Genomic DNA, 26,854 nt, shown 5'->3' on the forward strand with positions numbered 1-26,854 from the left:
AGAGGGGAGAGAGAGGGAGGGAGAGAGAGAGAGAGAACATGTACGTGCATATACAAAAAGACACAATTAAATTTGGAGTACACACTGTATAACAACACATATACATTGAACTTAACAATTAACACATTATTATAACTGAGACAGGTACATGTACATTGTATTATGGAGTGCCTTTGTCCTTTAGGCTATGGGATAAGGTATATCAACAGAGAGTAAGGGGGGAAGAAGAGGAGGAGAGAGGCCTAGCTGTATGTATGTATGGCTGAAGCACCATAAGTATAGGAGCAGCTGTTTAAAGATTTAAATGTGGCTTCCTTTATGTACTGGCAGGCAGTATTGATTGATACAAACTTTGTACATGTACTTACGGTATCTATGGTATGGTTAGGGAGGGATAGAGAGAGAGATAGGGGAAAAAGAGGGAGAGAAGGAGCAGGCAGACTTATGTTAAGATAAAGATAAGTGAGTACAGTACATGTACATACATCTACATGTATCAGAGCTTACCAGTGTAAAACAATTGTCAACTGCCAGCATGATGATGTCTACTGGAGTGGTGTGATTAGCCACACACACACTGCCCAGTTTAGCACGATTCTCCCTGCACCAAAGAAACAATAATAATAATTAATATATACACACACACAGAGTGGTAAAATCACAATGAACAGTGGAGTCATATATGGCTGGTATAAATGAACCACAAATTCCACAGACCAATGCAATAAAAATAAAAGTAACAATTATTATTATCATTAAACAATGTACTGATGTTAGTCTATTACTGTCAAGTTAGTGGTGTATTAAACAACAGTGAATTATGTCCAATTGATACATATATTATTATCATTATCTATTGATGCTACACTGTCTATATAACACAATGAAGTCTCTTCATATGAATTAACACTAAAGATCCATGTACATGTACATGTAACCAGTACATGACTGGAGACACCAATTCAACAACAATTGATAGGAGTCCATTCACTGGCTCTTATGACACCATCTATCCTTAGACTGTACTTTAATTCTCAATAAATGCATGACATGTACACAGTACACATGTGTCTATGGGCTCTGTTATGTTGAGGTCATTATTCTGACCTTCTTTTGTATGATAATATAATCTTAACAATGGAGACAATCCTTGTACACGAGTACACATTATCATTATGACCATTAAGGGCTCTAAGGCTATACATTGTGTATAGCACATACATGTACATATACATGTAGATGTACTACACATGAAAAGCAAAAGCCATTAAAACATGAGCATCCATGTGCATTGAATAAAAGTCTGTGTAGTCCTTTAGCAAATTGTCTACCACATTAAACTATACTACACATTAAATCCCAATCAATGAATAGTACATATAAAAGGACAGGCATAAGAGACATGTCTGGATTACATTGCACGTACTTGAATGAGATACATGTACATTGTATGTAATGAGATACATGTACATTGTATCTGGTGTACATGTACATGCATGCACTGTTAGGTTATCCTTCACTGTACATTGTTGGTTTTATTTTTCCTTTATGTCGTGTCTTCTTGAGGTTCAAGAGACCTCATGAGTGGGTGTACTGGTTGCTGTGGACACCATTAATGAGCCACACAGACAGAGTGTATGCTATTTAAGGTTTCAATTAGTAGAGACTGACTCCATTACATATACCCAAGAGATGAATATGAGTGTTAAAAGGGAGCGGGCAAGGAACTACCTATCTCTTATTGATAGTGTTGACAGGAAGAGAAATATAAAAGTAGCGGTACTGACTGATACAGTAATGATAACAAGGTTACATTAATAATGTAATTCATTCTCTCGCAGATCTCTCTCTCTCTCTCCTTTCTCTCTCAAAACAATAATCGTGACGGTTATGTTGTTGCTAGCCGTGTTGTTTTAGTGTTTTATGTTTGTCAAAAGTGAGTCTAACTTTGTTTTGCATTGCTTCCCATCATTTTCAAAGTTAGTTTATTCTGCTGGATAAAGTATAGCCAGCTTCTCCTTAACAATAACTTTCACTATACCAACACACACACGGACACACACAAATATACAAAATGACAATATGACACACTAACATAGTTAGTAGCAACTGAGAGATGACTCTGACCACACAGTGAGCCAGTCAGAGAGTGCTTTGTTATTACAAGATGGTATAAGTGAAGGAAATGTAACAAAAATATGCTCATGAGTACACAATAATATTTATTTTATTATAATTTATTGGCACAAACTACTCCTTTGTCATGCTATTCATTGCGCGTGCGTGCTAGTATAGCTACCACTGAATAAGTGACGTACGCGTGCCCATTCAATGTTTTAGTAAAACTAACTATGGATGAGAGAGAGCCTATACATGCAATTGTTTACATGTACGTGTATTATCAATATTTAGAATGATAGGGCCATTAAGATAGGCCTTGGTACGACTAGGCAAGAGTTATATAAGTAGGTGTTTGGAGCCACAGCGTAGGCAGGATAAGTAAGTGTTACTAAAACCACATTATACATACATGTACATATACATACACATTATACAGTATATTAGATACTAAGTGTTATGAGATATTGTCAAGTGTCTTAAGTGGATAATAGTAATGATAAGAGTGATTGAGTGTAGGCACACTATGAGTGCAATGAATGGCTGTTATGCCTAAAAATCACTTTTTTAATAGAATTAAATGCATATGTGTATAGCAACCAGTTTTCAATCTATGTACATGTATTAACATATGTGTATGTACATATATTAGCATTCACATCTATATACATGTACATATACATGTACATATACATGTACATGTACATGTACATGTATATGTACATGTACATGTATATTCAGCAGTAATTATACAAAAGGATCAATTTAGCTTCATTGAATAGTAGGAGATAGAGAGAGAGAGAGAGGTTGTGGGCCTATCTGTTACTGTAGAAAGATTACATTACCAAGTGGTGTACACAGCCAAGAGTGGCCCTTAACTGGAGATAAGGAGAGAGAGAGAGAGAGAGAGCTTAAGTATTAGTATATACAGCAAATGGGTTGCTAAGTGGTTGATTACTCATTACTGCATGTCAGTGGCCAGAGTACTCCAATGTGAACAAGATAGCAACCTCTTTTGATAAAAGCTTTGTAACACTCCCTTTAGCAGCTGATAAAGGTATCTTACTCTCATGGTGTATGGGTTGGCACTAAACCATCTCTCAAGTGATATACACATACTCTAGAGGCACACATAACAACCATGAATAATGTTAGAGAGAAGTAGGTGAAATAGTATATACGTGTGAAATACTACACTCAGCATATGTGGACCCAGAGAGAGAGGGAGGGAGGGAGGGAGGGAGGGAGAGAGAGAGAGAGAGAGAGAGAGAGAGAAGGTTAGAAAGTTAATCAATTAGAGTGGGCTTGCAATGAAGTAGGATACTTAGGAAAGAAGGAAGGAAGAGACAGACACACTAATGAGCCATCAGTCAACCACATACAGACAACCATGGGCATGTACATGTACATACGCAATATTCCTAAGTGTACAGGTGCCTTTGTAAAAGAAGGAGGAGGAGGGGGGCACAACTAAAGTATGTACCTTTAAAAGAAAATGGTCAGAAGTCAGTAATATATAGTGTAGTAAGATTGATTGCACAATTACTCAAGCATGCATAATGCATACATGGACACTTGAATATTTCTATGATGTATGAATATTTCTATGATGCATATGTACATATACATGTAGGCAATTTGTACCTTTTAGTGAGGAGACATTCCATAATGTTAAAAACGTCACAACCGAGAGTACAAAACAGATGCACAGGGAAATATTATATGTACATGTACATTAAATACACGCACTAAACTAGGTAAATATTTACATGTACATATACTGACTCTAAGTGAGCTCATTATAAGATACAGAAAAGGTGCTTTTGTGTAGCTGAACTTAACATGCACTTTTGCAACATACATGTACATGTACATGTACATGTATATACCACATAATGTAATACAAGTAATATGTCACAGGTGCAAGAATTGCATGATTGGCTGAAATTTGGTATTATTATGAAATACATGTAGTCATGTACATGTATAGGCTTTCACCATTTTCGTGAAACAATTTTTGAGGAACTTAAAAAATTCGTAAAAAATCCAATCTTGATCGGAATCAGCTCAAACTTGAAATGCAACATAAGAACATGTATGTGTATCAGTAAATGTAATATAAATTGAGAATTCTCTCCTAGTCATTTTTGGTAAAATTTGGCCAACGACCCTGTACTATAGTACAGGGACTTTGGCCCAATTTTTGAGTAACTTTTAAAATTCATAAAAAATCTAAATTTAATTGAAATTAGCTCAAAATTGAAACGCAACATAAGTACATGTATATGTATCAGAAAAAATATATCATCAAAGAATTTTCTCCTAGCCATTTTTGACGAAATACACTGTACTAAATTTTCCATAAATCACTGGCAGTACCTTTCTACATGGAGTGGAACAATCCATCTATATTAGTGTCAATAACATATCAACTAATTAGATTCCACACTAATAGTAAAATACCCCAACAAACATCATCATAGATCAATTTCATGGGCACATACTCTCCTAGTAACAATAGCAGCTGCTGTGACTAAGAGTGACCCGCCACCTGTAGTATGTACACATCATTATATATACATTATACAGATAGACTATAATGGTGAAATGAGGGAGCAAGTGAGTAATCATGAGAATATGAGTGGTCTGTGTAAGGTGGAACTAATTTTTACAGTTCCATTCTCAACCACAAAAACATGCAAAAAGTACGTCACATCAATAAGAGAATACACTGTAGGATAGACCTGTATAAAATGCAACTGCAAATAAAGACACGTACAATTTATATCATGAACAACTAATGTATAAAATGGAAGTACATCACAATGTGTAGTATAATACATGTGGGAATCGATTCTGACATCATTTGAGTGTGTTGCTTACGCGTGTTGTATATTCACTACAGCTGAAAAGGCAGCAGCTATGAGTCTACTGCATACCATGACACAGTATCTTTCTATTTGTTTCACAGTACTAGGAGAGAGAGAGAGAGAGAGAGAGAGAGAGAGAGAGAGGGAGAGAGAGAGGGAGAGAGAGAGGGAGAGAGAGAGAGAGAGGGAGAGAGAGAGGGAGAGAGAGAGAGAAAGAGAGAGAGAGATGAACATTACTGTATATAAATGTACATGTACATGCATTTCTACATGTACTACTGTATATGAGCTCTACTTTGCTACATCAAAAGGAAGAGGCAGTGTTTGAGGACAAGTTTTGTGGCGGATCGAATTTCTTTAATTTCTTTTATGGTATAATTCTTGAAAAGTATAACAATAAAAGTAATGGATGATATGTACATAGACTTGAAAGCTTGACAGTGCATTGGGAACAAGACACCTTAATAGAGGGACTGACACACTGAGATAAGAAGGCCTTTATAGTGAGGACATTAATGTGTCATTGGTACAAAAGTACTATATACATGTACCTCTAATGTACTAAGGAGAGGTAGTGTGGGCCGAATGGTGTCCTTAATAAAGAAGCTACACTGTACATGTATTAAGGACAGGTAGTGTGGGCCCAATGGTGTCCTTAATAAAGAAGCTACACTGTACATGTATTAAGGACAGGTAGTGTGGGCCCAATGATGTCCTTAATGAAGATGCTACACTGTATATGTATTAAGGAGAGGTAGTGTGGGCCCAATAGCATACATATTTAATTTATATTTACCGTGAGTGGGGGAAGAGGAATCTAATAATAGAGAGAACTACCATAGTAATTATGAGCCACAATAGACTAGCTATGCCTATTGGAAGTCTGTGCAAGAGAGAAAAGAAGAAATAAGAATGTATATATATTACATGTACATCAAGAAGGAGATTATATCATACATACTACTGCATGTCTTACCTGATGAGAAGGAATATGGTAAACCTGAATATGACGGACAAAATTAAGAGTAACTCCATCTTTAACCTGGGGGGGGAAGATAATTTTTTAAAAATCTAGAAATACGATTATTATTTCTGAAAATCGAATATTTTTGAAATAAAACATGTCGTACTGTGTGTAAAATGGAGAGGAATTCTGAGAAAGTGACATTTGGGCCATATGAGAGGAACAGGCTTTTCCTTTGAAAGTACAAGGATAATGGAATCAAAGGAAGTAGAACTGTTTGATGATATTTTAAGAGAAAGCGTATATACTTACTCTTTTGGTGGAACAGGAAAATGGACTACCATACATAAGTAAAGCAATGAATGCACAGTGTATGTGCATTCTGTTTATTTCACAAAATTAATAAAAATAAGACACCACATAAAAATTAATAAATCCCATTTTTCATTAGCCACACCCATTAGCTCCACCCCATATAATATACGATGCAGCAAATTTTAATCAAATCTGATTTATACTGGGAGCGCTTGCAGCTTATTAACCAATGGAAGAGCTAAAGTAATTCATGGAGTACAAACAAGTTTTTCTATTAATTCTTACATTCACAATAAATCACTTAATGGTTTTAATAAATATTAATGATTTAAACACAAAGAAGTAAGGTATAAAATACTCCACCAGTCCTGGAGTGTAAATCCAGGTTCAAGGCAAGAGGGTTCTGGATGTACACAAACAAACCACGTGATTACATCATTGTCCCTATTCCCCTTATAATACGACCACACAATTATCTTCCCCAGCTGGTCCTTCGTACCATAATGAGACGAGGGAGAGAAGCAGCTGTCAAAATGAGCACAAGTGATTAAAGACACATCTGAGGCAAGGGGAACAAACCAGTGACATGTGACTTAGGGTTTCTTTATAAATATTATTATTATTATTATTATTATTAAGTTCATGTATACATGTACATATGCACTGCATCCTTGCACAGTAATCTTGGGGAACATTTCAAGATAAAACAATTTTAATATTTGATCAATCAATCAAATTATAGCTAATAAAATTTCAGGGAACATTTCATTTCTGTTTAATTTATTTACAAGTATATTGTTTACATGCACCAATTGGAAATCAAGTTTGCCATGTGTGGCAATTCATTATTTAATTAATTAAAATTATTCATGCATGCCACCCACTCAATTGATTACTATTAATTAATTAGTTAGTTCATTAATTGTAAAACACTGAACGATTGTTGTACCAGACCACAATAAGCTGTTCAGGAGCAGCTGGACTATACAAACTGGTTTGAAACAAGAACACTAACACTCAACAAATCATTGGATAGTGATAACGAGAAAGAGAGAGAGAGAGGGAGGGAGGGAGAGAGAAAGGGAGAAACGAGGAATATGTTTTTTTAAAAATAGACAGGGGGATGCATTTTTCAAAAGTGAAACTTATCAACACCAGCAGGTGTTGAGGTAAAATATTTCCCACATTATCATGGAGAATGACATAACGACTTATGTAAGACTGCAGGTCAGAAAGGTGGTAAAATAATAAATATTATGTAATTATACAGTCACCCACAACAACTAAACGTCATTGTGAACGAATCCATGTATATAAAATAAATTAATATAACATCGTTATTACACGACCATGAATCCATCATCAGGATAGGATTTGGTGTCTAGCATCAATACAGATTTAGTTCCTATGTACTAAACTGCATGCTAGCAGTATGGGTTTTGGGTAATGCATCCATGATTGTATAAGTACATTCATTTCGTCGTGTGTACAGGTACAAGTACATGCATAGTGTACCCTAAATTCTCTTTGAATCTTGTTCTACTCATAAGATTCCACTCTTCCACATCTGAAGTGAGAGAGAGAGGGGAAAAGAGAGACAAAGAGGGGAAGAGACAGAGAGAGAGACAGACAGACAGAGACAGAGAGAGAGACAGACAGACAGAGACAGAGACAGAGACAGAGAGACAGAGATAGAGAGACAGACAGAGAGAGACAAATTACATAACAATAGAAGGAAGGACAAAAAGAATGTAACAAGACAAGGAAAGAGGAAAAAATAAGGAAAACACAACGCTAACATCTAAGGCCAAAAATGTCAAGTACATGCACAAAGCCTTTAAAATATAATGCACATGTACAGTGCAATTTTATACCTTCAGTTGAAAAGCATTTGGTTACCTCATCCTCAATAATTACCTATAACACACAAACAATGAATTATTGCTACTACTCCATCTGGAGTTACCTCTATCCCATCGTGAACATAATCAACAATGTCACCAATTTGGAATTCGCCTTTAAAAGATTTGTTTGATCTTCTCCTTGTCAAAGTACTCCCAACACCTTTCAAAAACAGGAAATAATACTCTTAATAATTTTAAAATCCCTTACCTCCATTATCAATTATGTCGTCTTGAAAACGGACGGTTTTATTTTTAACGACAGAGCGTTTCGCCTTAAAGCCAAACAACTACAAAACAATAGACGATTGTTCTAATCAAAGCCAAATATCTCACCCTGTACATTCTTCTGAGTAGTCCTATGTAGATCCTTCTGAATAAGCAAAGATTGGTAAAAGCAGATATCATGTTGTAAGAGATTAATAGTGACCAGAATGAAAACATGAATCGTAGAATGAGGAAGGCGTACTCCTCAATGTCGTTCAGCAGTGATGAGGGATCTGGCGGTGGAAGCATGTTGATTGCTGAGGCTTTCTCTTCTCTTCTGTTTTGGTGTAGAATGGAACGATACACTAGAGTTTATCTTAGCGCCATTTGACTATGCGAATAAATAGAAAATTGCAAATACGCCATATTGCTGTGGGTGTGGCTAGTTGATATACTAATAACTAGCCACGCCTTTATGCAGAAAATAAAGATGGCGTCCGAACTGTACAGGAGAGTAAAGGCTGCCTATGATTTACACGAGAAAGGAGGATGGTATTCACATGCAGACTTGTTTCCACTTGTATCCAAGGAGCATCTTTCCGCACCTCTATTGAAGAAGTATTTTTTTAAAAGGAGGTCCTGTGTCCTGGCTTGCATAAGGGAAGAAGAAGATGGGGAGTTGAGTGTATTGCTGACTGTAAGATCAACCACAGTTTCTTTTAAAGGTAGACAATAAATAATAATGATAACTTGTATATAATGCAAAGATTCATAGAGGCATGCATAAGAAATTTGGTAGGGGTATTCTTAGTTTTAAAGATTTTTTTAGCTCCACTCTTGCACAAATTAAAGTTATTCTGTATTTTTGATTTTAAAAACTATTTTTGCTTGCAAAATATATTATTGTGCATATTTAGGTCAGGTATGTCTCCCTGGAGGTATGGAGGATGAGAGTGATGGTGGCTCACTGATTGCTACTGCATTAAGGGAAGCAGATGAAGAGATTAATCTAAAACAGGATCAGGTCAATGTGATTGGTCTCATTCCACCTTTCATGGTCGTAAACACCATTAAGAGTCAAGTCTTCCCCTGTTATGCTGTGATGGCAACACTGGCAGGGAAGAGAAATGAGCTCCAGTTAATTCCAAATGAAGATGAAGTCTCCGATTATTTTTGGATGCCACTGAGGAGTTTTATAAGTTCAGGGCCACATCACCAACAGATAAAATCTGGTGCATTATTTGGTGGTGACTCGCGTTTGAGTTTGGATCGTTTTAGTTACAAATCAAGAGAAGGGAAGTTGTATCAAGTTATGGGTTTAACTGCAAGGTTATGTATTGTGACAGCAATGGTTGCTTTTAATGAGCCACCACACTGGCCTTTAGCATTACAAGTTTGTGCTCCAGTTGAGAGAGAAGAGGTTCATGATGAGAGGAAGGGAAATCTTGTACCAATTTTGAGACTTCCTCATAACAAATATAATTTATTGCCCATGAAATCAAAATTGTGACCATTATTTTTAAAATTATAATTATATTTATGATCCATTTTAAAAAATCAAAACAAACAAAAAACGATAATTATAATCTCTTAATTGTGCGTGATAGTCAAGAAAAAAATTTTAAAATTCAAACAAAATTTACAAAAATACGTGTATCAATAATCATTGGGGAACCAGTCTTTCAGTAGTACATAGTTCCTCATCCTATAAGGCAGTCCTATTTTATCCAGTATATCATCATTAACTGGGACGTTTAATGAAGACCTAATGCAAAACCTTGCAGCATTCATCAATGAGTGAGGTCTGATCTCATTTCTAACGACAATAATGAGTTTCTGAGTTTGTAGCGGAATAAAGTCCCAGCGCTGCTGAGCGTATAAAAGATCAAACTGAGACAACTCACAGTTTTTGCGTCCAGGCTTAAGAAGCTTAGCTCCGCGAAGCAATAAAAATATAATCGAGGACTCCTTGGGGTAGCTCTTCTCTTCGGCTGTCAATTGACCATGCAGAACACAATAGAGGGGGCTTTCGTGCTGTTTGTTTTCAATATCTATGTCAACTTCGGGGTATTTTAAAAGGTAGGCGGCAACATGGGTGTGCCCATAAAAAGAAGCATAATGCAAGGGACTGTTGAGATAAAAGTTGCTTAAGAGGTTAGCCTCAACCCCATACAACAATAACAACTTTACCATGTCAAGATGGCCACAGCGACAAGCCTCGTGTAGTGGCGAAAGACCAGATATAAAAGACGAATTGAGATCAATGTGAAATTTAGAACGTAAAATGAGGGTTGCTATGGCCACTGCGTTAATCCTAGCAGAATAATGGAGAAGAGAGACCAGCTGAGTGTGAATATGTTCTTTCTCTTTCTTGTTTAGCTTTTCATATTCATTTGCTACACTTTCAATGAGAAGGCATGCAATGTCTGTATGATTATTTGTCAGTGCATGTACAACAGGTAGCTCGGGCCATGTATTACCAGGAGGGAATATGGCGGCACCCTGAGCAAGCAAAAAATGTGTCAAATCAGCATCGCCATTCATAGAAGCAGCACATAAAGCAGTATGACCATTGACCCATTTAGAATTGATGCTAACACCACTGTTGAGTAGCTGCTGGACAGACTCTCTCTTTCCTTCTTTAGCAGCAGCATATAACGATACTTCATGAGGTTGTGGAGAAGAGCAGCTGCTTAGTAAAGCATTCACTTGTCCTTGTGCTAGTTCCAATGGCGTTAATCCTTGAGAGTTCTTCAAATACAAGCAAACATTCTGCTCCAATAGCACCTTGATCCCCTCAATGTTATTCTCTCTTATAGCAACATGGAGTGCTGTGTCACCGCTTGGCTCTTGAGTGTTCACGTCGACTCCGTTTTCGAGGAGATACGACATAAACTGAACAGAAGAATCAGCTCTCTGCGATGCCATGGTAATTAGAAGGGAGTGCCCCTGAAATGTTTGCTCAAGGCAGGATGGGAATTTCGAGCATAAAAGTTGAACTGCATCAAGGAAGTCACACTGGGCAGCCAGTATCGCAATATTCTGAAGCTCTCTCTTTGTTTCGAGTGACAAAGAGATATAAGAGAGAAGAGAGCGTAGTAGCTCAATCTCTTTCAACGAGACGGTTCTGTGTATTAGCTGGAGCAAGAACCCATCGCTAACTTTAAAGAGAGAATCCTGTGGAATTAGCCTATTAACTTCAAGAGCATGAGTCATTAGATCTAGTTTCCTTGATACGACTGCTCTTCTAAGTGCTCCCTCGACAAAAGACGAATTTAATTTTAGTTTCTTTTCTAGAGTTAATGCTAGTTGCTGATCATTGCGTGAGGAGACAATAAGGGATTGAAATTGAAGTAAAGTCGTTTCTTGGAAGTTGCAGAATGAGTTAGGATCAGGGGGACGGTTCTCCTACAAATGAAAGGGGAGCATTGCACAAAATAAATAATGAGAGTTGAAACTGAAAACATGGATCATTCCCTGTAGGATGCATTGTTTGTGTAATGCTAATGGCATTCAGTCAAATTGAAAGAATAACAATTTAATCTATTTTACTATCTTTATTACGATATAAAGATGCAGCGTTGCCAAATAATAATTAAATGCAAGAAATTACATGTAATTTGTAATAGTTACGTGTAACCACACATGTAGTAAAACAGCACGAAATGACATGTAAAAAGTACCTAATGCCTCACCCACACAAAATAGCTACATATCATAGAGGTATAGTCAAAGTACTGTACATTTTGAACAAAGTGAAAAATATCAAACAGACACACATTAAATCCACACACACATTAGTAGCTCTAATATCTCACGTTATAGTCCTCTTTCTCTTGACTAAGACCAATATCCACTGTAGTCATGGTGGCTGTCTTTCTGTGCCTGTTGACGAGATAGCCTCCGTCTCTATCAATGTATGCATCAATGGTGTCTTCCTCGGGGCTGACGACCCGGCTCGTCTCCACTCCCATCCTCCTCTCTTTACTTTAAAGGGGCAGTGTTAGGTAATAGTAGAAGAGAAGACAGCTTTCGAACAAGTTGTTGAGCTGATAAAATGATCATAAGAGTGAAGGGTGTGGTCAAGGAGGTATGTTGTCACGCCCTTTTAAAAATTAAAAGGGCCCACGTGCCTCCACGTGTGCAGTGAATCCTACTGCGCATGCGCATTAAGGTTACCCGGGATTTTGGGCGTTGTCTCATTATTATAACGGATGTATGGAAGATTAGTGTTAACCATTTGTCGTCTTCCTCTTCCATCATCATCATCATCCTGGAGCTCATCTCTCAGGGCCACTCCTGCTCCTTCAACAGCTACTAGAGCCTTCAGTCTAAGTGAAGCAATGGCAAGTGTAGCAAAAGGAAAAAGGGCTGCAGCTTTCAAAGCAATAGATGATCATATAAAGGCATGTAATGCATCTTGTAAAGTGTTTAATAGTTTATTAACTAATAGGATGGTGATCGTATTGGAATTGGAAGCGGCTCGACTATAGTGTTTGCTGTTGAAAGACTAGGTAATTAATTAATATTATTAAAAATCATTATCTATTAATTATTTTATTAGCTGAGAGGGTTAAAAATGAGAAGCTAAGTGTTCGATGTGTCCCAACCTCTTTTCAAGTAATTAACATATGCAAATTACAAACTATATTGAACATATTGAACATATGGACTTTAGCTGTACAATAATGTTTTAATGCTTTATTGATGAAATACACCATAGTCTATACATAGTCTTTGGGCCAGATTTTTTAGCAACTTTAAAAATTTATAAAAAATCCGATTTTGATCGGAATGAGCTCAAACTTTCTACACAACATAAGAACATGTTTGTGCATCAGAAAATGTAATAAAAATTGAGAATTCTCTCCTAGTCATTTTTGGCGAAATTTGGGCAACGACCCTGTACTATAGTACAGGGACTTTGGCCCGATTTTTGAATAACTTTAAAAATTTGTAAAAAAATCCAATTTTGATTGGAATGAGCTCAAAATTTCTACACAACATAAGTACATGTATGTGTATCAGAAAATGTAATAAAAATTGAAAATTCTCTCCTAATCATTTTTGGCAAAATTTGGCCAACGACCCTGTACTATAGTACAGGGACTTTGGCCCGATTTTTGAGTAACTTTAAAAATTCGTAAAAAATCCAATTTTGATTGGAATGAGCTCAAATTCAAAACACAGCATAAGAACATGTATGTGTATCAGAAAATGTAATAAAAATTGAAAATTCTCTCCTAATCATTTTTGGTAAAATTTGGCCAATGACCCTGTACTATAGTACAGGGACTTTGGCTCGATTTTTAAGTAATGTTAAAGATTTGAATTTTGATTGGAATGAGCTCAAATTTGAAACACAGCATAAGAACATGCATGTGTATTAATAGATCTAAAAAATCTGGTAAACGGTCTCTATGCATTATAATATTTTTATAGGCGAAGGAACTGATCATTAGCAATGGATTGGTACTAAGCAACTTAGAGACTGACCACGTAGTGAGTGTGCTTTATTGCATGTGGGCTATGATTAGGGAAGGCATACAAATTGTCAATTATCCTTATTTAGTTAGACATAGCCATTGATGGAGCTGATGAGGTTGACAAGGACCTGAACCTCATCAAAGGAGGAGGGTGAGATATACTACTGTGGTTATATTATTTGGTTATACACAATCTTCTCTTTTCTCTCTCTTCCTCACACACAGCGGCTGTCAAACTCAAGAGAAGATTGTAGCCTTTGCCGCTAAAAAGTTTATTGTGATTGCCGATGACAGGTATAAAAGCTCTTTATTATTACTTTCGAAGTAAATTCTTTAATTAGTAAGAAATCAGAGTATCTTGGAGAAAAGGTATGTTTTCAGTGATACTTATTAATTGCTAATACTAATAGTGGAAGACTGGCCTGCCGATAGAAGTGCTTCAAATTGCACACAAAGTTGTGAAGGCTAAGATAGAGAGCTCTTTGGAAGGGACTGCTGATTTAAGAATAGCTCAGAAGAAAGCCGTGAGAATGAGAGAAGGATGGATGGAGAGAGAGAGATAGAGAGAGGGTAGTCTTGCACAGCCAAACCATTCATTCCCCAGCCTACAGTCATTTGGGTGGACTATAGGCTGGGGATGGTCTTGCTACACAAGACTAGAGAGAGAGGGGGAGATGCCCGAATGTTAATGAATTTTTAGTTTATTTATTTGATCGTGTGATTAGGGCCCTGTTGTAACAGATAACGGGAACCTGATTCTAGACTGGAAATTTGATGCAGCACGGGTGAGTGACTCCGACTGCCACACAATGAGGCTTTTAAATGCAATTATTATTATAACTTTTTTAGGACAAGGATTGGTCTCAGGTAAATGGACTATTAAAAGCTATCCCTGGTAAGAGCTCTATCCCTTCTATTTATTTATTTATTTATTTATTATTATTATTATTTTTTTTTTTATATAAGGTGTTGTCGAGACTGGTTTATTTGTTGGCATGACTTCTTGTGTCTACTTTGGTTCGCCAAATGGAGAAATTTTAACAATTAATCTTCCCTAAAGCTACTCTAGCAAGTAATCATACTGGAGATGATCAGACCCCGTCTCTTTTCCTGTTTCTCTGTGTGTCTGTGAATTATTTTTTAAAATAATCAAATCAGTCTTAGAAAGAATGCATATTTATTGTTAAAATGATAACTATGCTCTTGTACCATTGATACTGAGTCAGTATTAGGATATTTGCATACCAATGCTTGTTAACAGATACACGCCCAACCGTAGCTCTGATATCGGATCGTAGAAATATCCCGGAATATCAAAGCAGTCTCTAATTTTACAATACTTTGTCTTCCTCTCCTTTTCCTCTCTCTGCAAGGACCTTATATCGCTGCAATGAGCTGGTCCCTCCCGTAGTGCAGAAAAGAGAAATAATACGACGTATGTTAACACAGACTTCACTGCCATGACCCGATTTATACTCCTACTGCTTGTAATATTACTGGACGACTTCTGCTGCGCCGGCTCGCAGCTACAACAAAACTCCTTTCGACTCAACGTCTCAGCAAAGAAGACACTTCACGTTATACGGGGCAAGAATGTAGCTATCACCAGTGATCACTATTCCATAGTTCCCTCAGGCCATCATTCTAACGCTATTATAACCTGCAATATGGTATACACTAGTTGTAATGAAAATTGTGGTCATATTTCTCCTACAACTCTTCCATGCTGGGATCAAGGGACTCCCAATCTCTTCTACAACTACCAGCATCATGGCTGCTTTAATCACTACGAAACCTTACATTTCCAAGTTGATGCAAGAATGATCATTAACAACACTGCTGTCATTGCTATAGAACACCTTAGTCTTCCCCTGCGTATCCTACCCAATCGAAACGTGTCTTTAAAAATTCAAACGGTAAAGGACGACAAAGACAATGTTATGATTAATTTTTTGTTTCCGACTTTTTTCACCAACAAGTGCTCGTACACAGTTATGGATCATTTACCATCTTACAAAGGGATTAGTGGTTCCGAGATTCGTGTCAATGGCTCATTGTCTTTGCCTATTCCTTGTGGCTATTCCCCCACTACACCTTTTACCTATTCTTCTCGCCGTCTTTCATCCGTAATTACGTCACTCTTTGTTCACACTAACTGTTTCACAGAAGACTCTACATATTACGTTGTACCTCTAACACTGAATGACGCTCTTAACAAATCTACATACCCGACCGAAGATGATGTAATACACTTGAAGGACTCTCATATGAATATTAATGAGCTCAGCGAAACTCTACTGTCACCGGAAACTTTACCAATTGATTTGCAAGAGTTTCAAGGATATACTAACAGCAGTGGTTTAAAGCTCTTGTTCCCTGTAGAATACACAGGTGGGTTTTACCCTTATCTCTTGCCACCTCAAAACCCTAACACAGCCACCACCTTCACGATGAATGAGTTGTTGAGGAACAGAGTAGTCTTTAAGCCTACTGAGAGATCAATAGCCACGCATGTCTCCACGGTTACCATGTTTCACTACAACTTATTGGACTTCATTGGTAGACCACTAGCAAGTGGAGCCTTATATGTTAAGCTGTCTCCGATGAAAGGAAAGGATCCAAGCATTCGTAAGAATATTGGTATATCCGTAGAGAGATATGGAAAGGCTCTTTTAACATCTAATGAGCTCAATTTGTACCCACCTCATCTCTGTACTAACTATACCGTGAGAATAGTGGCCCTACCAAGGCTTGGGAGTGTTTATGTTAGTGGGAAAGATGCACCATTGGGCATCAACGACACTTTCCAAGTCGAAGAGAACAATTTGAATATCCTTTACGTACAAGACAACAACAATGTGAGTCATTATGCATCCGATGCTACCCATTGGAGCTTAGAATGTGACATGGTTAAGAAGCAGGACGGGACTAAAGGGACGCCACCACTCGATGTATTAATACCAATAAGAATAACCTCTTCACCCACTACCACTCACTGCACTGTTGTGACTTTATCTCAATGTGTGACACCTTTACATTTGAGTAAGTGTAGTCTCCCAACTGGGCCCGTGACCATAACACCATTAAAGCAACAGCCGGTTGATCCTGGAGACTTTATAGTTGCCCCATCCTCTCATTGTTTGACTGGCTCTTATCCTTACTATACTCTCAGTCGATCACAGTCCTGTCTTGGTAATACAAATAAACATGATCGTGGTAATGATTCCTTGTGGTATATGTCACACAATATAACATCAGTGGTAGTAATGGAGTACATACTAAGCAGCATCGAATACAATTACTCAGTGCTTTTACGTGTAAAGGTACTTCCTCACTTTAATTTCATTGCTACTAAAGAACTACCTAATGCTAGTCTTAGCTCACCCTCACACTTTCCTTCTGCTCCTTTTGTTCAAAGGAACATACCTTTACCTCTCTCATCTCTTCAACCTGTTTACATCACAGCTGACTATCTACGCATATCGTCAACTGGTTATTTGGAGAAAGAAATTGTGTATCACATCAGTTCACAGCCCCGTTATGGCATTCTCTGCTTGCTGGATAATACAGACTGTACTGCTTCAGTAAGGTCATTCACACAAGCTGACTTAACTGCAAATAGAATTTATTACAAGCCAAAGTCCTCGACGATGCAACCGGTAAATGACTCGTTTTATTTTCAGTTATTTTATTTTGAAGGGAGAGAGAAATTACCTCAAGAAATCAGATTTCAGTTTGTGTCAGTAGAGGAAGAGTCTCTGTTGATCCCGTACAGACAGTTTTGGATAAGTAACGAGAGAGAAAAGGCCCTCACTCGTAAATATTTCCGACACATTCAGTGGTACATGGGAACCAATAGACTCCATTTCAGACTTATTTCTGGCCCTCGCCATGGCATATTACACACTCCAGATACTCCGGAAGAGTTCTTATGGGAAGATCTGACAACAAGAAGTGTTACATACGAACACAGTCCTCTTGAAGAGCACTGCAGTGATATACTGACACTGCAAGTAACAAGATTAACTGATAGATTTAGCATTATTACTAACATAAGCATTGCTATTAAAGCAAGTACTGGAGATGTGCTTAGTATTACTACGAATGATCGTTCTCTTGAGTTAGAAAAAGAATTTAAATTATCAGAAAATGACTTTCAGCTCCAATCACCTTTCTGCCTCTCCTTTATCAAGTTCAAAGTGACGTCACTCCCAAGTTACGGTCTCTTAAGGTACCTAGACCCTGTGGTCAATGTATTGAAAGAATTAAATATCAACAGCAGTTTCACTGGTCAAGACATACTAGAAGGACGTATTACTTATCGCGTATTACCAAGTATTATATTCTATCGTAACACGACTGATACGTTCTCTACTGTTCTTGAAGATCCTCAAGGTGTTACTGACAGCAAATCAGGGAGACCAAGACGTAGCAGTCCTTCATCAGTCTTTCTCATCATTCTAATACAAGAGACACTTAGCGAATTGAGACTCAATCTTACTGTGAGTCCATCAATAATGATGAGTACTGCTACTGATGATCGCTATAGTGTCACGTTTACTAAAGAAGACATTTATTTAACAGAGGATTCTGATTTCTTACCATCCGAAATATCGCTTTATCTCAAATCAAGCTCACCTCCAAGATTCGGGCACATCCAAAGAGGTGATTCTCAGATACCTTACTTTACTCTGTCCGATGTTTACGAGAATGAAATATCATATGTCTCGACCCTCTCTCACTCTGATTTCTCAGTCACTTCGGACTCATTTGAGCTGATAGTAAGAATTAGCTATGGTAATCAGACCAATCCAGGACATGTGGAGAGTAACATTACTGTAAAGATTGATTGGTGCTACTTTAATTTAAGTGGAAGAGGGAGAGTAGATGAAACTGCTGATTATGAGTATCATGTAATGTAAGTAAAAATGAGAGAGAGAGAAAAGAGAGAGAGAAGAAGAGAGAGAGAGAGATTAACAGAAATAAAATAAAAGAGAATTGACAGTTGAAATGCATGAGAATAGCAGATGTACACCTAATTCTGTGGCTTTGTTATAATTAGAGGCTGAGACAGAAGGAGTGAATTGAAAGAGAGAGAGAGAGGGAGAGATTAGCCGTGTGTAAGCTAAATTGGAATGACAGCGTGTAGAAGTGAGAGGAGTGGCAATAAAGTATGTCTGTTACAAATGAGTAGATACTTGCTTGCTTCGATAGAGTGCACAGCTGCAAAATTCCTCTCCTTTCTGGCTCTTCCCTAAAATGTATGATTAATTGCATAGCCCTGGACCCTCCTCTGCCTTGTCGTTGTACTGGCGCACACGCACGCTAACAAGATATTTGATTAATAATGTCAACTTTGTAGTAGACGAATTTAATGATAATTAATGTGCCAATGCACTCACACCCTTTACGCCCACTCCTGCATACTAGATTATGTAACACGAGCTATTATTTTATTACTATTCTATTTTTTAATATCATTATATTTATTATCTCTTTTTTTCTTGTAGATATATTGGTGGGAATAATCTCCTCAGTCCAGTTCATGTCAATGTCACTACGCTGGAAGGCGTTGCTGACGATTCTGCTACTCCTGGAATAGACTACCATCCCATAAACAAGAGACTGACCTTCACTTCTCATTCAAGGAAAGCCGTTGGCTATGTTAGCATTATCAATGATTCCAATGCAGAAGGAAATGAACTGTTTGTAATGGGCCTCCGTGATTCTGATGTTTGTATCATACCAAAGCACTCAGAAATCAATGTATACATAACTGACTATATTGATGATTGTAAGTTTGTGAAACATGTATTGGATCGCCTAGCTCCCATTAATCTCAATTATCTAGTACTTTTAATATTAACCATTTCTTGTTTTAATTTTATTTTTAGATCCACTCTTTGCCTTCTCTAATAACAGTCAATACATCTTACCACAATCACCTTCACTTTGCTCCTTCTCTCTGGAAGTCACTGAGAGTGTAGGGTCATTTAATATAAGCATCCTCAGGACTAAGAACACTCTACAAAGGAACAGGGTCATATGTCACACTGTTCCAGAGTACAGCACTGAATATGCTGATTATGTTGGTAGACCAAACAACATTAGTTCTGCTGTCACATTCAATAGAGGAGAGACCCAGGCTAATTGTACCATTACGATTATTGATGATGATGAGAATGAGCGATTAGAGATATTTTATGTTGAGCTTAAGGGATTAGTGACAGAGAATAGTTTTGTGAACAATGGAAGCAGTAGAGTATGCATTTCTATTAAGCATGATGAAAATGATGGTAAGCTAATGTAGTTATTTACATGTCTATATGTTTAGTATACCTGTAGTATACCGTAGTTTACTGTTATTGTTAATCTATCGTCTTCATGTCTACATGTACAACAGGTTTAATTAGATTCATTGGCATTTTAAATTTTTATTGCCTAACTTGAATATTTTGTTTTAAGAAAAGCTGTGAACATCTGCTCTGTGTACATCAATAAGAATAACATTGCACGAAATGTAATTTTAAGATGATGCTTAATCATATTTATGTGTCATTTTTAGCTCCAAAGGTTTCTTTCAAAAACAGCATAATTTTCGTCCGAGAGAATTTTGCTGGTAACTTGAGTTTCTCCATTGTCAGGACTGAAGATCTATCCAGTGAAACTATTGTTGACTTACGAGTGCGCCCTGGAAATGCTACCAAAAATGAAGACTATATTTTTAACAGATCATTGAATGTCATAAAGTTTTTAAAGGGACAGAGTGAAGCCAAGGGTTATGTTAAAATACTTCAAGATAACAAGACAGAGAGTGACGAAGTTTTTTATATTAAGATATTTCCATCATACAATGGAGCTGTATCAGGAAATGGGATACTGAAAATTGTTATACAGGATACTGTTAAAGGTTAGGTCCTCTCTCTTTTTCTCTCTCTCTCTCATTTTCTTTTGTTTGTTATCTTATTGTACTACGGTATGTCTGAGATTGTATCCCATAGTTGTAACGAAATTCTCAACTAATTGAATTAATTTCATATTCAGCCACAAACACACACACAGGCACACGCCAAAAACAAATAAACTAAGTATTAATTCTGCATTACACTATGTGTACATGTGCATGTATATAAAGAGATAAATATAATATTAACATTTTTATTAAATTTCTCTTCCTCTAGACGTGTTTGTCAACTTTTCCTCCAAAACTTATCGAGTTAATGAGACGAATATTATTACTGAAATACCCGTCTATCGTCATGGTAACCTCTCCACGCCCACAACTGTTAAATGCACAATGAGTTCGATCACAGCTGGTGATCAGGATTATTTCAATACACCACTAACACTCACTTTTCAAATTAACGAGACAAAGAAAGGTCGGTCTTTCCCTTTGTTCTCCTTCTGAAATATTGTCATAATATTTATTGCTTAAATTTCTCTCATATAGTGTGTAATCTTTTCCTGAATGATGATGACCTTAGAGAAGGCAGCGAGACACTCCGTATTTTACTATCAACTAATGATTCAAGAGTTAAGACTGATGAAGCTATCATTATTATTAATGATCCGGAAGATGGTGAGGGAGAGAGAGATAAAGATTGTTTACTTCATTTTGTATGAAGCACTTTAGCATAAACCGCATTACATAGCCACAACTTTAATTTGTGTTTGTCTCTTGTTGATTATGTCTGAGAGCCAGTCTGCACGATCGTGTCTAATTATTAAAGATATTTTAATTCTCTCTCTCTCTCCTTCTCCTCTAGCTTCAGTTGTAGAGTTTGAAGATGTGATTGTGAATGTTACTGAGCCAGTCTCTAACTTTGAAGTAGACCATACAGAAGTTCAGCTATTGGTCAATAGAAAGAAAGGGCTAAATGTGGAAGCATCCATCGATTATTATACATTTGAGAATGCGACTATGAGTCATGAGAGTACAAAAAGTTACAACTCTTCAAAGAAAAGGATCACTTTTGCTGCTGGAGTGGAGAGGGTGACTGTGACAATACCAGTACATTATGAGGCCTTGCAGAATGATGAGACATTTTATGCTCAATTGATTGGGAACAATGTGACAAGGCTAGGGCAACAGGACAGGATGACTATAGTAGTCAAAAACAGGATATTAAAAGGGGTTTATTTTCCTGCTAATCCAGTCATTGCATCATTCGTTAACCAGTCGGTCCAATTCAATCCTCAAGGAGCTACGGTGTATCATGATCTGCCTTTATTGTGTCGAACGGTGAGATTATACTAATGCTATAAGTATATTTTGTTTGTTTACGCACAGCATAATAGCATTCCTTTAGGTAGTGACTCTTAATACAATGAATTATAGTGCTAGTGTGGTCTAGTGATCTCACGACTACTTGTCTTCAAATATATTTTGTTTGTAGGAAGACAAAAGTCGTGTAGTGAGGGCTAGGGCAACACACATTAAGATTGTATTTAGTTGTGTATTTCTAATTGCATTTGTGTAGCAGCTGCATTTTACGCTGCTATTGTTTTTATAAAAAGCATGCAATTAGGATTGTGGCCAGACCAATTTTACCAATACACATACATTTTCTTATGTTGTGTTTCAAATTTTAACTGATTCCAATCAAAATTATGATTATTTTTTTGCAAATCTAAAAAAGTTACTCAAAAATTGAGCCAGTTGTCCAAATTTTTCCAAAAATGACTAGGAGAGAATTCTCAATTTTTATTACAATATCTGATACATATACATGTTTTTATGTTGTGTAGCAAGTTTGAGCTGATTTGAATTAAAAATTAGATTTTTTACAAATTTTTATAGTTACTCAAAAATTTTGCAAAAGTACTATAGTACAGGGTCGTTGGCCAAATTTCGCCAAAAATGACTAGGAGAGAATTCTCAATTTTTATTACATTTTTTGATGCATATACATGTTCTTATGTTGTGTAGCAAGTTTGAGTTGATTCCGATTAAATTTGGATTTTTTACAAATTTTTAAAGTTACTCAAAAATTGGGCCAAAATCCTTGTACAGGGTCGTTGGTCAAATTTCACCAAAAATGACTAGGAGAGAATTCTCAATTTTTATTACATTTTCCGATGCATATACATGTTCTTATGTTGTGTAGCAAGTTTGAGCTGATTCCAATTCAATTTGGATTTTTTACAAATTTTTAATGTCACTCAAAAATCAGGCCAAAGTCCCTATACTATATAGTACAAGAGAGAATTTTTGATTTTATCACTTTTCTGATGCATGTACTTTTGTTGCATGGAAACTTTTAATTACCAGTAACATTTTTAAGTTACTTCTGTCAAAATATTATGTCAACTTTGCTATGCTTCACAAATAAAAATTATTTATTTATTTAACTTATTGTGTAGGCTTGTGATCAATGGCATGATGAATGTGACCAGCAAGGTATTGATGCTCACAAAACAATTTATGAATGGTGGATATCAGAAAATGGAGAAGCATTCTTCCAAATCAAGAGAGATACTTTTTTGACGACTACTGCATCTCATACTCTCTCTCCAGTCTACTTTAGTCGTAACGTTTGGATCAAGTGTGTCACAAAAGCTGTTGATGTGAGTGGAGTTAAAGGTTACTCTAGAACTAGCAACCCTGTCTTAATTGGAAATAAACCATTTTACAAATATCAGCGAAATCAGTCAAAAATTGAAGTCAAATTTGAAACTTATGCGTCATTTCAAGGAAATGAAAAAGTAATCTATTTGCACTATTTATATTAATGTATATATATTTTTTAATTTTTTAAAAGGATTTTGTAGAATTAGTGGTTACAATGCCTGCTCTACCAAACTCAATTCCACTCATAACATCGAAACCAATCCTTTCTCCTCTACTTTATATCCTAACTCGTCCTTCTGCTCGTAACGGCCACTCTTGCTCCAACCTCATTCCTAGCTCTAAAAGGACTAGTTTACTCTCTGGAGAGTCACAGGGACTTGATAAATACTTGATAAAGGGAGTGTGGGTCTTTAGAAAATGGCTGCAATTTAAATCAATCAAAAATGCATGCCCTGTTTCTTTTTCTAATGACGAAGAAGGAAACTTGAGTCTTTCGATGCCTCTTTACGTGACCGAATTAAAGATCAGGAATGGAGCTCCAATCATCATTAACAATTCGAAGCACAATATGACACTGCATAGTAAACTGCTACCTGCTATTGAGTCAGCAGTGTCTTCTTTTCCATTCAATTACCGACCGGTAGAAAAGTCCAACTACCAAAAAATCTCTTTCTCACCTCATTCCGTTGATTTACAACCTTTAAACAAGATTCGTCTCTTTGGATATACCAATTATTCTCATATTTCACTCCAGAGGCTGGTTATTAGAATTATTGTGGAAGGTAGTCCTAATGCTCTGTTGCCATTAAGCTATGAAGAAAGTAATGGAAACATTATTAATGGCTGGATTATTGAGACAAGTCTTAGAAACAACATTTCATTTGATGTTAAAATATGCCAAAATAATGACCATGATGCTTCAATTGGACGCTTTAGTAACTGCGAGAGCTTCACATTTGAAATACCATTGACAACAGTTAACAATCAACTTATGTTGTCTTCAGAACTGGAGTCTAATGCAATAATGCTTAGTGAAAGAGAGGCCAATATGCACAATATATCAGGTACGAGTTGATAATGTCAATTACTCATTATTTGTATGTGTGTTTTAATAGGGAAAAATGTACTGAAACTCTCAGTGTATCTTCATCACTCCTCTATAATGAGGCCTCAATTTGAATTACTGGTTGATGAAGTGATTCTTAAGCACAATGAGCAAGAGAGAGTTTTATTGGTAAGTAGTATTTGATGGGCTTTATGTGAACAGTGTAATTATGCTATTGTAGGATGCTTTGAGAGAGAGAAAGGGCCCATCTCATGTGACAGTGTGCTTTGTATTAGATGGAATGGTAAGGGTATAATAATACTGATAACATACTGATAATATTTTTTTCATTTCTACAGCGCATTGACCCCAACAGTTTCATTCTGACAAACAGCAGTGTCCGTTCACATGCCCATGGGATCAAGTACCGGGAATTTGAAACAATAGCAAGTCTTCCTCAGTTGCATATTGAAGATCCACCAACCCCGACTGCTGTTACTGGTACTGACACTCCTATAACAGGAACCAATTCAACACTACCGCTGTATGCCTTCACGCTCATTTTGATAACTGCAGTTATACTGGCATCAGTCTGTACCATCACTTGTGCACTCTTGGTGTACACTCTTAGACAAAGGCGGCTGTTGAAGACAAAAAACAACCTTATCCAAGATGTGTCAGTAGAAACTAATCTTGGAGAAAATCGCCCAAGACGAAGCACCAGACGAAAAGGAAGAGATTTTCTCAGTTCTTATTCCTCCTCCTCCTCTTCCTCTCCTCAATTCAGAGGTTTCTATTCTCCGTCAATCACTCCTATCAGTGACACTCAACCCTCTGTACTTACAAGATCAAAGAGTTTGCCCGATTTGTCGTCTGTTTCGCCACCTTTTGACACCTTTAGTCTCACGCCTCCGGGTTCTACTGGATCAGAGTCTCCGCCCACTCCACCCACAGAGGGTTCTCGTATTGTGCTTACTAAGATTATTCCAATTAAAGAGCGCCACAAAAGTTTAATGCACGAATTGTGGCGTATAAGTGAAAATGCAAGGGGGATGTCGTCAGAAATGGACGAAAGATTATCAACGTCAAGTAGCAATGATGACGCTGGGGCTGGTAATATTAAAGGTGCCCCCCAGGGGGTGGGGTGGTACGAGAGGTTTCAAACTAGACAAAAATCACTTGAACTTTATTCTAAAATGTATTCGAAAGCTACACCAGCTACAGAGCATAAGACCGACGATGCTAAAGTACCAGATGACAAAAGTACTGCAATATTATGCCAGGTTGAAGTACACGATGTGGGCGAGGATTCAAATGAAGATTTAAATGGCGAGGAAACTCTGGAGACTAAGACAACTGTTGAAGCGTAATATTGTACCTTATTGTACGATCAGTTTAAACAATTACTGTCTCTTTTAATATTTATATTATAATATATTGTTGATGTATTCCCTCTCTTTCTTTTTTTACTTCCACACCTGTGACTCACTTTAAAACCAGTTAAACTTCTTAACTTGTGTAACATATCATCATCATCATCATTATTATTATTATCATTATGCTATCATTATCACTAATATCATTAATAGTAATATCTTGAAAAGATTAATATTTTAACTTGAATGGATAAGTGATCTATTATAATACAATAATGATTATACAGTGATGCTATATGCATATATAGGCAGTAGTTATGTCATTCTTTGATATCTTCTTTGCTTAAAAACTGTTCCTCTACCTGCCTATCCTTCTCTTTCATTCTCTCCACACATTGACGACATTCTTCAACTCTTGTACGCATCTGATCCGATTTTATAGGATCAAATAATGTAACCACGTCAACATTTAAAAGGTGAGCTTTCACTTCAGAAAAAAGAGAAAAGATATCATTTTACATCAATTCAGCTTACTGCTGGCTTCATTTAGTCTTTGCTGTGTGCTTTTTAACATTCGCCCTATTTCTTCAATTCTTGTAATCTCCTCATTATGAGAATAATCTCCAGCTGCTCCAATCCCTCCACCACTGTTCCTATTAACTAACAGTAGCAGTTACATTGCTTTTAAAATCAAATTTTGGCAATTTTCAATGATTCTATTTTACCTCTTTCTGGTTGACTGTCTTTATTGCAAAAATAAGGGGGCTCTGTATTAGTCTGCATTATACAAAATTAGAAGAGTTTGTAATAATGTGCAAAAAACATACCCTACCTCTTCCATATTGAATTGAGCAATGAGCAACACACAATCACGTGATTACAAGAAGAAGAAGATTGGGCGTGTCTTTAAACGTGCAACCACATGTCATAGATAATAGAGTCACTACCATACGATGTCTTCTTCTCTCTCCAAACCTTTCAAACGTTTTAAACTCGATCCT

General features: G+C 36.8%; 6 protein-coding genes across 6 annotated transcripts in view; 3 read left to right on the forward strand and 3 right to left on the reverse strand.

The window, feature by feature from the left end:
- The window catches only part of LOC100636272 (glycerol-3-phosphate acyltransferase 3-like), a 13,682-nt gene extending 4,978 nt beyond the window's left edge, over window positions 1–8,704 (reverse strand). The window contains exons 1-9 of the mRNA XM_020008794.1: window positions 8,505–8,704; window positions 8,380–8,458; window positions 8,234–8,331; window positions 8,142–8,184; window positions 7,783–7,834; window positions 5,965–6,030; window positions 5,785–5,871; window positions 5,002–5,091; window positions 508–601 (exon numbers count right to left, since the gene is read on the reverse strand). Coding sequence (XP_019864353.1) covers window positions 508–601; window positions 5,002–5,091; window positions 5,785–5,871; window positions 5,965–6,030; window positions 7,783–7,834; window positions 8,142–8,184; window positions 8,234–8,331; window positions 8,380–8,458; window positions 8,505–8,684 — 789 coding nt within the window. The 5' untranslated portion in view covers window positions 8,685–8,704. The remainder of the gene's footprint in view (window positions 1–507; window positions 602–5,001; window positions 5,092–5,784; window positions 5,872–5,964; window positions 6,031–7,782; window positions 7,835–8,141; window positions 8,185–8,233; window positions 8,332–8,379; window positions 8,459–8,504) is intronic.
- A 140-nt stretch (window positions 8,705–8,844) lies between these two features.
- Window positions 8,845–9,890, forward strand: LOC109593752 (nudix hydrolase 11-like). Its single transcript, XM_020008795.1, has 2 exons — window positions 8,845–9,100; window positions 9,293–9,890. The coding sequence occupies exons 1-2, from the start codon at window positions 8,851–8,853 to the stop codon at window positions 9,883–9,885; spliced, it is 843 nt and encodes a 280-aa protein (XP_019864354.1). The 5' UTR covers window positions 8,845–8,850; the 3' UTR covers window positions 9,886–9,890.
- Window positions 9,891–9,955: 65 nt separating this feature from the next.
- LOC105316605 (tankyrase-2-like) lies at window positions 9,956–12,463 on the reverse strand. The gene is made up of 2 exons (XM_011411640.2): window positions 12,194–12,463; window positions 9,956–11,783 (listed from the first exon to the last, which is right to left on the reverse strand). The coding sequence occupies exons 1-2, from the start codon at window positions 12,347–12,349 to the stop codon at window positions 10,032–10,034; spliced, it is 1,908 nt and encodes a 635-aa protein (XP_011409942.1). The 5' UTR covers window positions 12,350–12,463; the 3' UTR covers window positions 9,956–10,031.
- A 111-nt stretch (window positions 12,464–12,574) lies between these two features.
- On the forward strand, window positions 12,575–15,056 carry LOC100631855 (ribose-5-phosphate isomerase-like). Its single transcript, XM_003383838.3, has 11 exons — window positions 12,575–12,781; window positions 12,829–12,889; window positions 12,940–12,995; window positions 13,818–13,877; window positions 13,948–14,012; window positions 14,087–14,155; window positions 14,203–14,230; window positions 14,272–14,385; window positions 14,587–14,646; window positions 14,711–14,756; window positions 14,828–15,056. Exons 1-11 carry the CDS (start codon window positions 12,590–12,592, stop codon window positions 14,917–14,919), a joined length of 843 nt encoding a protein of 280 aa, XP_003383886.2. The 5' UTR covers window positions 12,575–12,589; the 3' UTR covers window positions 14,920–15,056.
- Window positions 15,057–15,155: 99 nt separating this feature from the next.
- Window positions 15,156–26,097, forward strand: LOC109593753 (extracellular matrix protein FRAS1-like). The gene is made up of 12 exons (XM_020008796.1): window positions 15,156–18,779; window positions 19,372–19,655; window positions 19,756–20,157; window positions 20,427–20,771; window positions 21,043–21,240; window positions 21,312–21,440; window positions 21,628–22,103; window positions 23,225–23,566; window positions 23,623–24,496; window positions 24,548–24,666; window positions 24,719–24,781; window positions 24,837–26,097. The coding sequence occupies exons 1-12, from the start codon at window positions 15,322–15,324 to the stop codon at window positions 25,845–25,847; spliced, it is 7,701 nt and encodes a 2,566-aa protein (XP_019864355.1). The 5' UTR covers window positions 15,156–15,321; the 3' UTR covers window positions 25,848–26,097.
- LOC100631981 (uncharacterized) lies at window positions 26,070–26,744 on the reverse strand. The gene is made up of 4 exons (XM_003383839.3): window positions 26,686–26,744; window positions 26,579–26,630; window positions 26,388–26,513; window positions 26,070–26,340 (listed from the first exon to the last, which is right to left on the reverse strand). The coding sequence occupies exons 1-4, from the start codon at window positions 26,692–26,694 to the stop codon at window positions 26,174–26,176; spliced, it is 354 nt and encodes a 117-aa protein (XP_003383887.1). The 5' UTR covers window positions 26,695–26,744; the 3' UTR covers window positions 26,070–26,173.
- Window positions 26,745–26,854: the final 110 nt, after the last annotated feature.

This window comes from Amphimedon queenslandica, unplaced genomic scaffold, assembly GCF_000090795.2.
Source record: "Amphimedon queenslandica unplaced genomic scaffold, v1.1 AMPQUscaffold_13506, whole genome shotgun sequence".
In the NCBI taxonomy this organism is placed as follows: Eukaryota; Metazoa; Porifera; class Demospongiae; order Haplosclerida; family Niphatidae; genus Amphimedon; species Amphimedon queenslandica.

Excerpts from the sequence above, each read along its gene's own strand:
- LOC109593752 (XM_020008795.1), top strand. The coding sequence starts at position 8,851 with ATGCAGAAAATAAAGATGGCGTCCGAACTGTACAGGAGAGTAAAGGCT. Across the intron at positions 9,101-9,292 it reads AACCACAGTTTCTTTTAAAG|GTCAGGTATGTCTCCCTGGA; the intron begins GTAGACAATAAA and ends GTGCATATTTAG.
- LOC105316605 (XM_011411640.2), bottom strand. The coding sequence starts at position 12,349 with ATGGGAGTGGAGACGAGCCGGGTCGTCAGCCCCGAGGAAGACACCATT. Across the intron at positions 11,784-12,193 it reads AAGAGAAAGAGGACTATAAC|GAGAACCGTCCCCCTGATCC; the intron begins GTGAGATATTAG and ends TTTCATTTGTAG.
- LOC100631855 (XM_003383838.3), top strand. The coding sequence starts at position 12,590 with ATGTATGGAAGATTAGTGTTAACCATTTGTCGTCTTCCTCTTCCATCA. Across the intron at positions 13,878-13,947 it reads ACTTAGAGACTGACCACGTA|TTAGACATAGCCATTGATGG; the intron begins GTGAGTGTGCTT and ends ATCCTTATTTAG. Across the intron at positions 14,386-14,586 it reads GAATAGCTCAGAAGAAAGCC|GGCCCTGTTGTAACAGATAA; the intron begins GTGAGAATGAGA and ends TCGTGTGATTAG.
- LOC109593753 (XM_020008796.1), top strand. The coding sequence starts at position 15,322 with ATGACCCGATTTATACTCCTACTGCTTGTAATATTACTGGACGACTTC. Across the intron at positions 21,241-21,311 it reads AATTAACGAGACAAAGAAAG|TGTGTAATCTTTTCCTGAAT; the intron begins GTCGGTCTTTCC and ends TCTCTCATATAG. Across the intron at positions 24,667-24,718 it reads AGCAAGAGAGAGTTTTATTG|GATGCTTTGAGAGAGAGAAA; the intron begins GTAAGTAGTATT and ends ATGCTATTGTAG.
- LOC100631981 (XM_003383839.3), bottom strand. Across the intron at positions 26,514-26,578 it reads AGACAGTCAACCAGAAAGAG|TTAATAGGAACAGTGGTGGA; the intron begins GTAAAATAGAAT and ends TGCTACTGTTAG. Across the intron at positions 26,341-26,387 it reads AAGACTAAATGAAGCCAGCA|TGAAAGCTCACCTTTTAAAT; the intron begins GTAAGCTGAATT and ends TTTTTTCTGAAG.